General features: G+C 38.0%; 2 protein-coding genes across 4 annotated transcripts in view; one reads left to right on the top strand and one right to left on the bottom strand.

Moving 5' to 3' along the window:
- LOC135707500 (GATA zinc finger domain-containing protein 1) overlaps positions 1 to 17,349 on the bottom strand; it is a 259,888-nt gene that overhangs the window by 103,253 nt on the left and 139,286 nt on the right. The window lies entirely within an intron of this gene.
- Positions 1 to 17,349, top strand: part of sim (single-minded) — a 125,123-nt gene that overhangs the window by 23,963 nt on the left and 83,811 nt on the right. Inside the window, exon 1 of one of the 2 annotated variants that reach the window (XM_065229310.1) lies at positions 2,934 to 3,142. The exons of the other annotated variant lie outside the window; for it this stretch is intronic. Within the exon in view, the coding sequence (XP_065085382.1) occupies positions 3,130 to 3,142 (13 nt within the window). The 5' untranslated portion in view covers positions 2,934 to 3,129. Of the gene's footprint in view, positions 1 to 2,933; positions 3,143 to 17,349 lie in introns of those variants that run through there. 2 annotated transcript variants of the gene reach the window in all.

The following is a 17,349-nucleotide window of genomic DNA, read 5'->3' as shown; positions in this document are numbered from 1 at the left end:
TTTATTTGCTTATCCTTGACATGTAGGACAAACCAAGAGAACTTTAGCAACTAGATTTAAAGTACATATAGCGGAGATTAATAAGGCCAAAAAGCAAGAAAATAAAGGCCTAACATATGATTTCAAATCAAAGGTTGCAGAACACATCTTCACAAAAGACCACCAACTATCGACGGAGGACATCACGATTTTACGAACCGTATCTACACCATGGAAATTGGATGTTGCAGAAAGCCTCGAGATCAACAAACAACGTAATTCAACTTTACTCAACAGGGATCAAGGAAACGGACACACATGGCTTTTCAGGTTACTACCTAGGACACATCAACGAGTAAGCAGCGGAGTACCTGTTCCTATAGAAAATAAAATTTAAGTTTACCTAGTTTCTAAGTGAAAATGTACCTGTGTTAATATATATTCGGTAAATGCGATGTTTTTCTTCAGTCGAGTATTAGTACAAGAAACTGAAGAAGTCTGCACATTGTAGACGAAATACGCGTATCTGTCAAGGGTAAGCAAATAAAGTAGTGTAATTAAATGGAAAATACTAATCCTTCTCTCTCTCATTATAAAAATGACAAATTAGGGCCGAAGGCAACGCAAATATTATTACCAAACTCGATTTTCCAGTGCACAAAAGTACCGTTAGTCGCGTACTCATTGCGTCTTCACACATGAAATGGATAAAGCCAAAGCCACATTTTCCTACGATGCTAAGTTTCCTATCTGCTGGATATCCACGAGAATGGACTCGATCACTTACTATGAACTCCTGGACGAAGTTTTGATTCCGTATTTGGAGGATTATCTGGACGATTCGGCTGTTTTTCAGCTGGAAAATGCCTCAATCCATGTGTCGCCGATAAAAGGCATGGTTTAAGGCAATGGAAACCACCGTTCTTGAATGGCCAGCTTGTAGCCCGGATTGTAACCCTATCGAGAACCTATGGGGAATAATGGCATCAAAGATTTACGCAAATGGACGTCAGTTCAATACCCAAATTCTACCCACAAACAATCCAGAATCTTGTTACCTCAATGCCCAAGCGAATCAAACTTCAAACTTTTTAAGAAGAACTATTTTTGAAGAAACTATGTTACTTGTTCCAGCTTGAAGAGAGAAATAAAATAAAGAAAACCCGAAGCGATTTGGATTTAACTTCATTGAGTAATATAGCAATATGTTGATGCGGCTAAATGAATGCACCGCTGCTTTGAATAAAAAAAGGTTTACAATGCATTAAAACTACATCCTTATTACATAAACTAAATTAACTGGTTTGTTTATAATAAACGAATGCAGTGCTCAATTTCTACTAAAAAGGCATTTCTATTTAAAGAAACAAGTGTCCATCTTTCTGTGACCGTACGACTTTCCCCTACAAATAAATTGAACGGTAATGATTTCCCATAAAACTTCAAACGAGAAACATTCAACAACTTCATTCACAACCCTTCCGTTACGTAAACTATACTGAAAATGCGGGTGTCTTGTTCGCTTCCGACCTGGTCTCGATTCAACTTTCTTCCGCCGAAGAAGCATCTATAACACATCTTCATGATCTTGCTTAACCGTGAAAAAAAAAAATCAATCAATCAATCAACTGCGGGTAAAGATCGGAAGTGCGGATAGCCAAGACAGTTTTCGCCTACCGTTGTCAATTATCATGTGTGCCTGTGTGTGTTTGGCTGTTTGGCAACGACGGCCTAAAGAACAATAACAACATCACACGGAGAATAGGAAATAGAGACCTCAATTTGTCCGCTCACTTGGTCGACGGACCGCGTGCGTATGAATAAATTTTCCCACAATAACTTTCCTCAATGTAGGCTGCCTGGCCCCTTAGCTTCAACGATTATGAATCGGGTGAGACGTGAGCATAACAATGAAGATTCGATCAATATTTCATATTGATCGGGTGAGATGAGCCTTTTGGACCACTTTGCTTCGTAGCGTTTCATGTGGGAACAGTGCGAACGTGATTTTTCCATTGAAAATCAATCTGCTTTTACAGAACAGGATTTTTCAGTTGATTAATCGATAGAGTTAGTTACGTTAGGAACTGAGCTGAAAAAATGCAAATACATGACACGTGACTTTGGTGCATAAGTGAAGCTAGGAGTCATCCGACCTCCGGAGGGCGGATAGCTCACATATAAGTTCCATCATTTGAATCATTTCAGAAGCATGCCCAAAGGCTAGATAAGCTTATTAAGTAGTAACCAACGCGATAAAAATAGGTGGCAGATAAGCCAACAACAGCAACAATCACACAGCGCCGAGTGCAAACCGAAATACTGCCATAAAGTCACGGATTGTTTTGAAAAATAGTTTTCGTTTTGATACAGTAAATATGCAACAACGTTGTAGCTTGGCTGCTATTGTTATTTGTTCCATCCCAGTGACAAACCCGCGCCATTCGTTTGAATCTTCGCTTGGAAACGTGTCGGACACGCTGGACAGCAAGGATGAGTATTGTGGTACATATATTAGCAGTGTCGCAAAATGACAAAGTCATGTGAAAGCCACCCAGCGCCAACCACGTTAACTTGCTGGAGGTTTTTTTCTGCTCTACCAGCGTCTGTGTTTAAAAACAGTTTTACAAAACCTTTATGAAAAACACCAAACATGGCAATGACATTCGAAACCGTTGAAGGCAAGAAGCCCTCGCGTCTGTTGTGACCACGAAGTCGCCAGCACCGACCACCAAGTCATTCATCACAGTAGGAAGAAAGGTTCAACGGAAAGCGCGATTCTGCCACACTTAGCCTCACATGTAGCAGCAGTAGTAGTAGTAGTAGTTGTTGAGTAGTTATCAGTTGTTCTAGTAGTTTGTTCTAACGGCTGAGCCGCTAGAACCTGGTGGTCAGTTTGATGCAGCACTCGAGACTAATTAGATTGTTTTGTTTTACGAGCGGCGGTGCGATGATCGGTTTTGGTTGTTCGAATCGCGAAAGAAGTGTTAATGTTTGTACGAAAATGGTGTCTTTGATTTGATGAAATCGGTTTAGGCTTCACGTGTTTTTTTTTTTTAGTTATGTGTGAGTGTGCTTGAAATTAATAGAAGAAATTTTATCTTGACCAGTTGCATCTAGAAAGGAGGTTCCTTAGCACATAAAAACAAGATGTCCTACAAAAGTGAGTTGAATATAGATTCTGAGCAGTCGGCCCTCGTCGAAATAGCATTGAAATCTTTTGAAGAAGTTATGCTGCTGTGAATTGACATAACTTTTATGACTAAAATTACTTGTGATATTTCTTCAGATTTTAGTACAAAGTGTGCGTCCGATATGAAGTGCATTACGGTACATAATTCCAGGTATTTTTAGTACTACTCCGGGTGCTTTTAGAAGGAACGCCTGGGGATATCGGGATTGAATTTTTGAGTGTTCCGATGTTTCGGAAGTACATATTTGGAGAATGAAATGTTCCCGGAGTTAGAAAATTTACGACGTTCTTGTGTTAAACTACATTCAATCAGTTAGTTATTAGTTATTCAAAGCTATATGTGCGTCTGTGTGTCATCCTCTATCCCTCACCCAGCCGGGGGCGTTGGACAAGTAGAACTGCGAATAATTTGATCAAATCTCATGCTCCGTAAGAGTGCCCTTTATGTTGTGAAGACTAGTACTTAATTTTTGAGGCAAGACAGGGTGTCCTCAACAAGTTAGATGTCCACAACAGGTACAGCAAAACATCAGATAGACGCCCTTATTCACACTAACTACTCAGGGGGTAGAAGGTCAAGGAGAGCCACCGCCGCCAACTAAAGCTTGAACCGGGTACCTGGGACTCCCACGATATACCCGCGGCAATGGTCAGCAGACGATGCCCTGTGCGTATTTAGTATGTAATATGTTTTATTTGGATACACAACATGTTTGAAGCCATGCGTCATCTAACCCATAATTTGCATCACCACAAATACACTTTTCAACCACACAACAACCAAATATCACTTTTCTTCGCTTTTCTTTTTCAAGTTACTACGTGCACAAAAGCAATGCACGTCGCAAAACTCTAGCAATAGATCAGCGCCGTTCTCATCACCGGGTAAATAAACTGAAATTAAAATTTTCATTCGCGATGCCACAAATTTCTAGTCCGGAAGAAAAAATCAAACCACGCAGATAGCGCCAAATCTTCTGATGCTTGCAATTTTGCAAACATGATGAATCATGTTTTCTTTCTCGATTCTAAAACTTCTCGGAAAGCGAGAAAACCACCAATCCACTACACACACGTATAACCGTCTGGGAGGCAGAGTGCCAGCGCTAATCCGGCAAATGCAGCCGAAAACTATGAAAGCGAAAGCACGCACAAAACAGAGAGCAAACTTTAGACACAACCGTATCCGAAGGGGTTCGAAACTCCAGTTATTAGTTATTCAAAGCTATATGTTGTTTAAATTTATTGACATTTTGGAATCATTTCATTAGCCCACATGCGCTCACGGTGTTTCATAATTAAAAAATATCACTGAAATTTTGTGTGAGCATAAAAGATGAGGCAATGTTTCATACAAGCGGAGATGAAGAAATTGACCCTAAGTTAACTTATTCGAAGCTTAACAAATGGCATAGCAAATTTCAATGGCATTATATAAGGTCAACTACAATGAGGCAATATTGGACTACAGGTACTAAAGGTTGAACACGAAAATCTTGTTGGGATTTAAAAATCGTTTAATTTTCATAGTTCGATGTAACAGCTATACATTACTATGTACGCTTATTCTAAGGCCATTTTTTCAGTCTTCCTTCTTACCATAGGCCATTGCTCGAACTTTTCTTCATCTTCATATTTTTCACGAGCCCTGTAAGGCCTAAATAGGCCTTAGTTCCGGAGTACTAGCCGGATTCATCTCCTTGGGAACCACTTTGACGCCATTTTCGCTGTACCACTGTTTGGTGAAAATTGTGAAGTGGCAGCTTACTGTTCCCGAAAAGGCAGTAGTCTCTTTCGTAGGCACTCCTCCTGGTTAATTTACCAGGTTCATGGTCCCAGAAGTAACGAAAGTTTCGCTTTTCAGCCCACAACTGCAGACAAGCAGTTTGTGTCAGAACATTTTGGGGAATTTCGACTTCTTTTAGATTTTACTCGAGGCACTCTTCCGGTTAACCGAGGTATAAAATTTCTGCGCAGGAATTTGATCGAAAACTGCCAGGAGCCGTTAGACCGGGATCGAATTGCAACGTGCTTGCTCCGGTGAAGCCATAATGTAAACAAATGAACTTATCCTGATATCCAATACCTACTGTGATTCTATACACTCTTAGCTTGATGCAGTTAAATTTTGAAAATGTTCACTCCAAAAATGTTTTAATGGCAGCGTTTTTAATGTGTCCGGATTTTTCCGTGTGCAACACTGCAACCTTTATAGTTATTTGAGCGTTCTCAACAACTGAACAATTCTAAGGAAGATTAGGATCTTCCATATATTCAGGATGCAGTAGATTATTTTAGAAGCTTTTTCTTTAGAACTTTCAGAAGTTTATTCTAGATGCATGCCCATCGCTCCGCTTTTCTAACTAAAAAAAAATACACGGACAGGAAATCAAATCTGAGTAGCTACGCAGTAAAAGAGCATTTCATCGTTTTAATGATGATAATTGTCTACCAATCATTGTAACATGGAAGCTAAGTCCGATGGCAGTGGGCTCTCCTCACTGTGTGATTTGATTAAACTTAATAATCTCTGATTGTCCTCAACATGTCACTATATGAAGGGTTAAAAAAGGGTTGGCTCTTCGTAGACTTTCTTCGACCCATCACAGGTATCTCCTTTTTCTTTACGTGATAATTATAATTTTAGACGGTCTGCTTGACATCAACACGAACCTGTCAGGACTATGGTTGAAGCTGCATGAAATATAAGCATGAGCATGATTGACCGCCCACGTCCGCTACTCTGTTATTGCCAGATCCACTAGCGTGCACAGGAATCTTGTTAAGGAGGGGCAATTGTTTTTCTATGGTGCATTTAATCTGGGGATGGGGAGTACTCCAAAGTGCGTGGTGTATAGTGTCCACCTCCCACTATTTCCCTACTGTTAAATCTAGCTAATTTTATTTATTTTTTGCTCCGGTGGTGATTCATCTTCTTCAATGCAAACTACCTTCAGACAGCCAATGGAAATTGGTAATTTAATCCAATCGACGATATCGATGAAGATCGGTTCGTCATTACATTGTGCAACGACGTAATCATGTCATTTTGAATACGGTACTTGTGTACTGGCTATTTTAGGCACCTTCCGCCAAGTGTTTTTCCAGCACAGGATCGTAGTTAGCCACCAACTGGGTGACACACTTTCCGCTCCTTCCGAATGTCCACGAAGTGGTCGGCCACCTTTGCAAATTATGCGCACAATATCGATGAAACGTTCCATTATAGAGCAATTCTGTAGCAGCTTTGTCTCTCTAGCAGCAATCATAGATGTTTTTTGGTGGTCCAGTGCTTCGTCGATACCCTTCCTGGTTTTGAAATTCTTCCACGCTTCCATACTACCAACATGGGTATCACTGCCATTGTGTGATAGCAACTCGGTCGCTTTCTTCCAATTTCTGAACCCTGTAGGAATCGGACAGCTAGGATCGCCCGAAAATATCGGCAGCATAATGTTTTTGTGTATAATTGGCTTTGATAAGCGCCATCCGTCGTCTGGCTCGTCGTGGCGATGTCAAACGTACCTCCGGTTTGATCTACGAGAAAACACGAGGTGTGCTGAAGGTTTTCCTGAAAAATGAGATCCGTGATGCTGTCACCTACATGGATGCCATGGATGTTGTCTACGCTTTGATGCGACAGACGCACTCTGTACGGTTTCGGAGGTTAAATCATCACCAACTTTGGCAACGAAACGGCCCTTTTCAGGGCCAACAAGCTTATCTATTTTATCTGTGCCTGTTATTACACATTCAGAACCATACGCCCTCAACGACCACACAAAGTTGTAATCTTGTAAGGGGCTGTCCATAAACTACGTAGACAGTTTAGTGGGGGGGGGGGGGTTGACAATTATTCACGGCCCATACAAATTTTAATTTTTTTGTATGGACAATTGTCTACGCATGGGGAGGGGGGGGGGGTCAACAATCCCAAAAAACTGTCTACGTAGTTTATGAACAGGCCCTAACCAAACTTGGAAGCAGGTGTGCAAGTGATTTTGGTCAATTCTCTTCATCAACTTTCTCTTCGAAAAAAATACTACAAATTTTGTACCCCTAAAAATCAAAACGGAAAGAGTTAAGATAATAGATGATCGATCAATGGATCAATGAAAATGCTGAGGTTTTGACAGAACTATGCTGTGGCTACCACAGTATTTTACATCTGATCGTCCATATACAGTAGCGCCAAAAGCATGCTGTGGTGGGTTCAAAACTAGACCATCTAAAATAATCAATTAAAAGAACTAAATGCTTTTCACATTTGTTCCGTCCACTAGCGGTCCTACGTCAAGATTCCATTAGTGCCCCTAGGCACAGATCCATCCACTTTTGACGTAGAGCTACGTCTTTGTCGACTATACTGGGGTACAAATCAAAAAATATGTGTGGTGAAATAGTGTTAGGTTTTGAACGCCTATAATTTTGTCATTTATAGATGAAATTAAAATCCAAACACGCCATTCGATAGGATATTACTTCACGAATCTGCTGAAATAAATACATTTCCAATTTTCAAACAAAACACTTCTGAAAAATGCGCGAAGGATAATTTTATCACTGGTTTTAAATAAACTAAACGTTTTCCCCAGACCTAGTCATCATAAACGAATACCACTTGGTTGCACATCATTCTGCTTGAACCTGAAAAGATGTAAAACAGCGCTGCTTTCCTGCCTCTGCTCATCACCGCTTCGGACGGTGTGGCACTAGGTCCTGCAGCAAGCAGCACCAAGACAGCGGCTAAAGGTGGATCACGGCGTGATTACCTGTCACATAATGAGGAATGCGATTTTGATATGGATTTGACGATCACTTTTTTTTCCGGAGAATAAATTTTAAGCAAACTAAGCAAATTATAAGTAAAAACAAATGCCAAAATTTTCAAAACAATTGCTTAAGAGGAGACATACATACATATCTGGTACCTCTATATATGCAATTAGATTAACATCCAAAGTCCATCCTTTTTTCCATATTCTGCACAAAAGATACGTTCTGCCCCGCCCCATTCATAATAATTAGTATAATAGTCAAAAATGCATGACAAACATCAATTTTGCGTGGTTCTACGTCATACTGCGGTCGTGTCTAGGACATAACCCTTTAATTCTTATTTTTAAGCCCTTATATGCTTTTGTAGTTACACTTTACTATTACCGTAACGAGTACGTTAATCTTGGCCATTTTCAGCGAAAATTGGAGTTTTAATTTTTTCAAATTTTGACCTAAATGCCAAGGCTAATAGGATCATTAAAAAGGTTTAAAAAATATGTAACGATTCGCTTGTCAAAATAGTTTTGTGCGCTTTCGTTCCATAAAACTATTTTTACAAGCGAGTACAGGATTGTTAACGGAATCACGCATGTCAACCCTGTACCTAAGTACCGCCAGTTGGGGTGACAGAAAATGATGCCGAACATTCAACATATTTTAGAGATGATATAAAGGACAAACCCGAATTTATTGCAACGCACAAAAACAGCTGTAAATTTTTAACCTCGGTAACAAATGACTTGAAATTTTCAGAGAAGATTCTTACACGAATTTTCATTGAGACAACAATCGACCAGGGTTCAATGGCAAACTAATACCTTCTTTTCAAATAGGGAATCCAAAAGCTGTCTTTAAACTTTGTACAGTTGCGAAAAATTCCATCCTCAGAATTCCTTGAGGTTCTTTTCGAAGTTTTTAGAACTCTATGAACTCTTTTAAAATTATTCTCAGTAGTCCTCTGGAATTATTTTTAGAACTCTTCTTGACTTTTACTCAGCCCACCTTGGAACTGTTTCAATTTCAGAAGAATTTCCTCAGTATTATCCAGAAATTTTTCCCAAAATGAGCTTGAAGTTATCCTCGGAATTTCCTTGAAATTTTCCCCTACATCCCTTTGGAACTTCATTCAAAATTTGATTCTCTCTGTTAGCTTTTTGAAATTATCTTAGAACTATCTGCAGGATTCACTAGAAATTATTCGCAGAATTTTCATGAAATCATCCCCAGAAATCTTTTCTTTTAGAACTGTCCTCAGAATTCAATACCCTTGAGGTTCTTCTCGGAAGTCAAGTTTAAGTTGTCTGTCCATTCACCAAAATGTTGTAGTTTTTCTACCAGAAATGTTCAATGAAGCTTGCCCCTTCATTCATCAGAACTGTGCAATTTTTACATCAGGAATTTTCAATTCAGCTTGCCCCTCCATGCAGCAGATTAATGCAAATCTTACACCAGAAATTTTCAATACAAACTTGCCCCCATAAAACTTCAACTGATCAGAACGAGGCAAATTTTCCACCGTTAATGTTCAATGAAAATTACTTCTCCAATCTTCTGATTTGTGCAGATTTCCTTTTTCCATTTTCAATATAGCTTGCTTCTCCTATCATCAGAATGTTGCAAGTTTTCCACCAAATAAAGCTTGCCCCTATTTTCATATATGTGATGAACTAGCCTACGGCTAAAAATCACAAAAATAAAGAAAAAAAAAAAAAAAAAAACCTATTTTCATATTTTGAGTAAGTTCAGTAAATCAGCTTCCCTCCAATCATCAGAATGGTGCAAATTTTACACAGTTTACAGTTTGTGTCTCTACTCAGCAGAAGGATGCAAATTTAAGACCAAATTTTTTCCGAAAAGCTTGCCCATCCGTTCATCAGAACGGTGCAGATTTTCCACCAGAATTTTTTTTTTAATAAAGCTTGTGCCTTCATTTACCAGTGCAAGTTTTCCACCATAAATCTTCTGCTCATTTCATTTATCACGGCGATGCCAATTTTGCACCAGAAATTTTCAATAAAACATGCTCCTCCATTCACCAGAACGGTGCACCAAAAATTGTCAGTGAAGTTTGTTTCACCATGCACCTTTGTGTGCAATTTTCAGGCTTTGCCTCTTCATGCAGAATGGTGCAAATTTTCCACCATAAATTTTCAATGAAGCTTGCATTCATCAGAACGATGCAAATTATGCACCAGTAAAATGAATAAACCTTGCTTCTACATTCACCACAGTGTTGCGAACTTTCCACCAGAAGTTTTTAGTTAAATTTAGTCAGAGTTATTCATTTTGATTAGTCCCTCCGTGCACCACCTTGATGATATATTTACACCAAAAATATTCAATAAAAAGCTTTTTCTTCGATTTACCACCACGAAGGTGAATTTTATGAATCTTAAATTTACCCTCTTCTTTTAGCCCTCCATGAACCACATTGAAAAAAAAAAAAAGAATTGCACTAAAATGTTTTGTATGCACTACTGGTGCAATTTTTTGGACAAAAATTACATTGAAGTTTGTCCCTTCATGCACCTTTGTAAAACAATTTTCAGGCACCATCTCAAAGGAATTGACCCAGTGTTTTCAGTGCCCTTATATTATGAAATGAAGTTATTATTCCTTCAAATCAAATTATCAAGGAATCAAGTTATTTTATATCATAATTTTGTAAATGTGGGAATAAAAATCTTATTTATAAAATGAGGGACAACTGCCCCACCTTGCCCCACCCTGTGCACGCCAGTGGCCAGATCAGCGGTAATTTCACATGCTTGAAACCATTCTCAATGTGTAAAAACTGGTGATCCCATACTTTTAAAATGCAAAACCAGCGCCGGCCGCGTCCGAATGCAGGTCAATTAAGGAATGGGTAGGAATATGTTGACGTGAAAACTCGTGCTGTACGAAGCCGAGAAATCCTCTACTCTTCCACGAGAAATCACTGAGATGTTGAATATAAGGGTTGGGTTCGTTTTGGTAGACGATACGCTGCATATAGAGAATTGTTCATGTTAAGCTTAATTTATGGATTTTCCTCAACGAAAGCTGAAAAAAATCACCATTATAATATAAATCCAAAGATCCATCATCAAAGAGCTGAAAACTAATTTAAACAAATCAAGTCAATAGATTCAACCAGGGCGAAAGGTGATAATATTGAATCATTACAATATAAATCTAAAGATGTTCCATCACCAAATAGCTGAAATGCAAAGAGAAGCATTAAATGTTAATTTAAAAGTGTTCCATAATCGATGAATTGAAAATACATTTTCATAAAACCAACAACCGGGTCAAGAAGGTTAAAAAAATTCGTTTAAATCTTGATTAAAGAGATTTTAGCCATAGGCTAATTCAACTCTAAGGTGAAAAAGTGAATATTTATAATATAAATACAAAATTCAATGATTTAAATGAATTATTATAATATAATTCTAGAGATGTTTAATCATCTAAGAGCTGAAAGCAAGCTTAAATAATTTAAATCCATACATCCATGAATGAAAACTAAAAAAAAGTGTATTATTATGTAAATCTAATGATGTCATATATTCAAAGAGCTGAAAATAAACTTATATTATATAAAACAATAGATCTAACCAGAGTGAAGGTTGAGAAAAACAAATCATTAAGATATAAATCCCAAGATGTTCCGGCATCAATGAACTCAAAAGATGTTCCACCATTGAAGCCTTTTAGTAGCATAATCATACAATTGGTCAAAAGAGCGGGCTCTTCTCCACACTCATCCATCCTTATATTTGACGGCTTGTTTTTTGACCAATCATACAATTGGTAAAAAAAAGCCGTCAAATATAAGGATGGATGAGTGTGGAAAAGAGTCCGCTCTTTATCCACGAAATTTTAACTACAGGAAGTTGATAATATCACTCTCTCGATCGAAATCGCTTCAATTGGGTACCTGTCAATCCCCAATATAGGTAGATATAATATATAATGAATTATGAAACAATCAGAGTAATATAATATGGAAAGGTCTAACCATATTCTGCTTCGATGAATTCTACCTCAAGGCATTAACGTTGTCTCCGGTAAAATGTGTAACGGCAAATTGTCAACGTTTGAAAAATCATAACCCAGCAATTTATCAATAGATTTTAAATCTATTGGAACCGAATATATCTTTAAAGTATGTGGCGTTATATTTTGCTCTTATGCAAATGCATTAAATAAAGAACTTTTGTGAACAAACATACTGGTTGAAGCTTCAAATTTTAAAGATATTGTTGAAAAAAAATGAAAAAAAACAGAAATTTTTGATCTTTAATATCTCTTAAAGCGCAAAAAATCGCAACCTGAAATTTTCAGCAAAAGTTAAACAATACTCGATAAACAAAATATCAAAATTTGAGAGAGGTATATTTTGTTTTTTTTTTTTTAGATTTCTTCATTTTAGTGGAACATGTTTTTTCTATGCATTGAAATGGCGTTTTGAAGACTTGACGTCTAAGGCAAAGTTGTATCTTGATAAAATAAACAACTCTTCTCAAGACGTCAAAACTCCGAGGCATATTGTTTTTGAGTTAAATGTATTTAAACGGTATATTTAATACTCGAAAACAGTACGCTGTGGAGTTTTGACATATTCAGAATAGAAAAACAACTTTGCCCAGAACGTCAAATTTTTCCGTTTTGGGAGATATTCAAGTTCAGAAATTGCGTTTTTTTTTTCGTTTGTTTAACAATATCTTTAATACTTGAAGCTTAAACCAGTATCTTTCTTCACAAAAGTTCTTTATTTAATGCATTTACATAAGAGAAAAAATATAACGTTATATGGTTGTAAGCAAAAAAAAAACGGAATAGAAGGGAAAAAAACATATTTTTGCCATTTCACGCTCCATAAAACTCGGAACCAGTAGGCTGTGGAAATTTTACGACTTCAAAGAGTTCTTTATTTTGTCAAGATAACCACTTTTCCGGAGACATCAAGTCTCCAAAACGTCAGAGAAAGAAGTTAGATAGCGGAAAAGAGTTGAACTATTTGTTTATGTCAATAGATGGTCCTTATTAAGGTGAGAAACTTTGTCCAAGACACCAAGTCGCGGAAATGCTTTGTTTCGGAGTTATTGATTTTGAACCGTTGGATTGCATTCCTGGCTCAGTGTGCACTGTACTGTCCATAAAAGCATAACAGTCCCATATGGATTTCTGTCAAACTTAATGGAGTTATCCATTAAAATCGATTGCTAACTACCGGGATTTTTTCATTGTACAATAAAAGTTACCTGTTTTGTTCAGGAAATATCGTGAAAAATACCAAAACTAGGTTGTTCCGTCCTTGAGAGCATGTGGAGGAATAATTTTTCAACAGCGTTTTTCTCGGCTTGCTGTTTTCCGAGATGGGACTGACATGCTGTTATGGCCAGTGTGTACACTAAGAATATTTCATAGATTTCTGTGATATTTTACCGAAATCGAAACAGCTGAACGTTCGGTAAATAATTCGGTGATTTTTCACAGTTTTCCTGTAATTAATTTTTCCAGGATATTCTGTGAAACATTTAGAACTTTTCTCTATGTCATCAGAGAACAGGAAACAGTTGATGGCTCTTCCCGGGAAACGGGATTTTTTTTTTGTTCAATATCCAAAAAGACAATAAGTTGAATTCATGCCATTTATTTATCAGAATGCTTATTTTTCAACGTCTGTATAGCGATTTATAATATAGAGAATAGTTTACCCACTTAATTTTGAGCATGATTGACCGCCCGTGCTTGCTACTCCGTTATTGCAATGATCAGCTGTAATTACACATAGAACCAAACGATGGCGCTTGGGAGTAGCGGTCATCCTTAATGTGCAAATGCTGGTGATCTAATATATTTTGAGCAATACCGGCGCCGTCTTCGTCCGAATGCAGCTCAAATAGGGGATGAGGGTAGGTAATAGGTGAAGATTCGTATTGGTACACGATTTGTTAAATTATGTCGATGCAACGGATGTAAAGGAGTTTGGGAATTAACCCACGATCTGCCCAGTAAGCAAAAACGGTTACCATTAGGCCACCGAGCTCCTAACAGCTTAAAACAAGCATAAACTAGCCCTGGAAAATTTGTCTTAGTTTAGAATCTTTTTTTTTTGAACACCAAATTTTAATGTTTCATGTCTAGAATCATGATCATTGTTTGTGTCAAGTATATATTCTTATTTTTTTAGTTGGTGCCATAAAAATTGGAATCATATATTTTTTCTGGGCACTTTTCATCAATCCATGATTTAAAATCATAGTCTTAATTAAGGCCCTTGATTTTTCAATCCAAAAACTTCAAGCTTCTTTGCTAGTAGAGAGGCTACGGAGGGCTTCGACCAAGAGATCCCGGGGGTTTCCTATGAAAATTAATCGCGAACCTATCCAAATGCATCAAACTGGAGAAAATAAACGTTATAAGTTATTGTTCCTCGGTGAGACAGGGTTCTGGTGTTGGCCCTAAAAGCCAGCTGTTAAATTCAACTGTACATGATGCAAATAATGTAAGTCATTCTTTCCCCCATAGGGAATAGGGCCTCGTGGGGACGGAGCTGTTCAACACTCTATGGCAGACCTGTCCCCCCTTTCTAAAGAAACATATTTCAAGCTGCTTTTAGTTTATTTCTCTCCTAAAATTCATAACGAAGAATAAAATTGGGCTAGAATGAAATAATTTGGTTTTTTTAATTTCGAAAAACTTACTGGTTTTTATACATCAAGTGTGTACGTATGTGTAAAGAACAGTGTGTTTCTCGGCAATCACTGAACCAAATTGGACGCAACACCACCAAATAAAAGAATTAATGGTACAATAGGACTTTTTCTTATATTTTTGGAATAGGTCAACTAGTTCCTCAGATATGGACGGAACAAAATAAAACGCAGATTTTGAAAACTAAGTTGTGTTTCTCGGAAACCACTGAACCGAATTGGACAAAACAACCGCCAAATGAAATGTCCATGGTTCCATAGAAGGCTTTTGAATTTTTTTGGAATCGATCAACTGGTTCCGGAGATATGGCTGGAACATGACACATCGAATAACATGAGAATTCGAAAAACCAGTTTAATGATTGTCATTTGGAGTGCCCAAGACCACGCTGGACACATCCGGTCATGTTTCCGGAACCCCCGTGGAGGTGGTCAGCTTCTGACTAGTGTCAAAGTGCATCATGTGATACCTCAAATCACATGAGAATTCATCTATCACCTAACACCATATGAGCACTTTTGCCGGAATTTCATTGGTAAGGAGGGTCAGATCTCACCATAGGTGAATTAATTTGGGTTTTTTTTCAAATTATATTCACTTTAACACATTTCAGGTCATTCGGGATTTATCCGAGGATAAGATTTAATCTCGTGTATTCTAGCGTGAGAGGCATGAATGCTACTCAAGTAATAATTTTGGTTTTATGAGGGTTCTGTAGACCATGCTTTAGACTTGTAGAATGCTATAAAACCTCTGTAATGCGAAGTAATGAAATTGGGTTGTTAGCGGAGTGCTTAAATAAAACAAATACGTATTTCGACTACTATGTGCAGTAGACTGGCCCACATTTAAATATGGGAAATTTTGCATCTTTTTTTCAACTAGCCAACCCGTAGATTTGTGCCATTAGGTGAGAAAACCACATTCTGAAAATTTCGACTCATTCGGATGTAACACGAGCTGGCGCTTTTGATTTAAAATTGATATAGGGATATTGGTTGAAATGTATGGAGACATAATATACTTTCAGTCTTTCGATCTGGTTCAGCAAACTTGGTTAAGCTCAGAATTCCAGCACACGTAGTTTAATCTATAAGGAACAACTTTGCTGAAGACAGCATCGCGATTCAAGTTAGTGTTTTTTTTTCCTTGATCCTTGTTTTCCGTGCTGAGCACCAATGCTACCGAAGCCAGGAAGGGCAGCCCTCACACCTGGACCCTACCAATCGACTCATCATTTCACGAAGACGAAGATACGTAGACCCTCAAATCCCTCCTGGAATACAACATTTAATTCGGAAACGATCCATACACGTCATTATCCAAATATTGCGCGGTAGGCGTGATATTTTAATGGTTCAAATACTGCCGGTTGACGTAATTTTTTCCATAAACTTTACTCATACACACATCTCTTGTACATGATGTGCTTTGCTTCTTAGTATTTTCTCTACAAAACTAACCTATGAGTCGGTAGAGGATAGATATAATTTCCGGCCTACTAAGCACAACACCCTCTTTTTCGAACGGGTATTTTACACAACATGGAATGTTTCTATTACAGATGATGCCCAAATTTATTTAGCTTTCCGTATGTACCGTTGGATTTGATAAAGAGTTCCAAATTGTTTATCTACTTTTTTGGCTTTAATACGTCCCTACTGGGACTTTTACGTCGGCTCTCAACGTACGATTCTTTGAGCACTTCCACAGTGGTTAATTGAGATCTTTCTAAGCCTGTACAATTTTCGCATTAGTATAATTCAAGACCAACAATTGAAAGGGCCTCAACTACATTTTGTAAACAAACCTTGTAAGGCCATTTTGTCGCGAACCGAAGTCAGCCAACGCAAACCAACATAATGAACAGGTAGGGTAAATTTTCCGCTACACCATTATTTTTAAGGTTTACGAATGTAGGTTTCGTTTCGCGAGAAAATTGAATGCCCAGGGAAGCCGAGACATTTTCCAGCACGAAAAATGGCTACACAGCAAAAAATTAATTTTAATATTACATTAAATTTTAATATTTACTTCAATCATGTCGAATCATCCAGAAACTTCAAGCTTCTTTGCTAGTAGAGGAGTTACGAACGGCTTTGACCCAGAGACCCCGGAATTTTCCTATGAAAATTAATCGCGAACCTATCCAAATGCATCAAACTGGAGAAAATAAACGTTGTAAGTTATTGTTCCTCGCAACGGCGCAGGTGGTGTAGTGGTAAGCGTGATTACCTCTCACCCCAGCAGGCCTGGGTTCAATCCCAGTCGGTGCCGCCGGGATGTTCTGAGGCATAACATCTCTGATCACGCCTTCCTTCGGATGGGAAGTAAAGCCGTTGGTCCCCGGTTCATGAGTTGATGGGTCGATAGGTAGGGTCCAGGTGTGGGAGCTGCCTTCCTGGCACGTCGGTAGCATTGCACAGTGGTCCAGAATGCAGATTTAGGTGGAATGATATGTTTTGAGCCTGAAATTGAAACTTTAGAGTAAAAGTCTCTTCTACAAAGTTGTTCCTTATAGTTAGGCCCTCATTTTTATGACAATGAATTCTAGGGTGGTTCCTATTAGCATTAAAATCAAAAATCTAACTTTTTTGTTTGAATAAATTAAGGTATACATCCTTCAGCAAAGTTATAGTTGAGCTAATTTCAAGCAACTTTGTTGAATATCACTTTTTTGTATATCTTAAATTGGC

The sequence above is a fragment of the Ochlerotatus camptorhynchus genome, unplaced genomic scaffold (assembly GCF_037179485.1).
Source record: "Ochlerotatus camptorhynchus isolate MF236.1 unplaced genomic scaffold, CSIRO-AGI_Acam_v1.1 ptg000313l, whole genome shotgun sequence".
Taxonomy (NCBI): Eukaryota; Metazoa; Arthropoda; class Insecta; order Diptera; family Culicidae; genus Ochlerotatus; species Ochlerotatus camptorhynchus.
The sequence above is the reverse complement of the archived record's forward strand: the minus strand, read 5'-3'. Positions and strand labels throughout refer to the sequence as shown.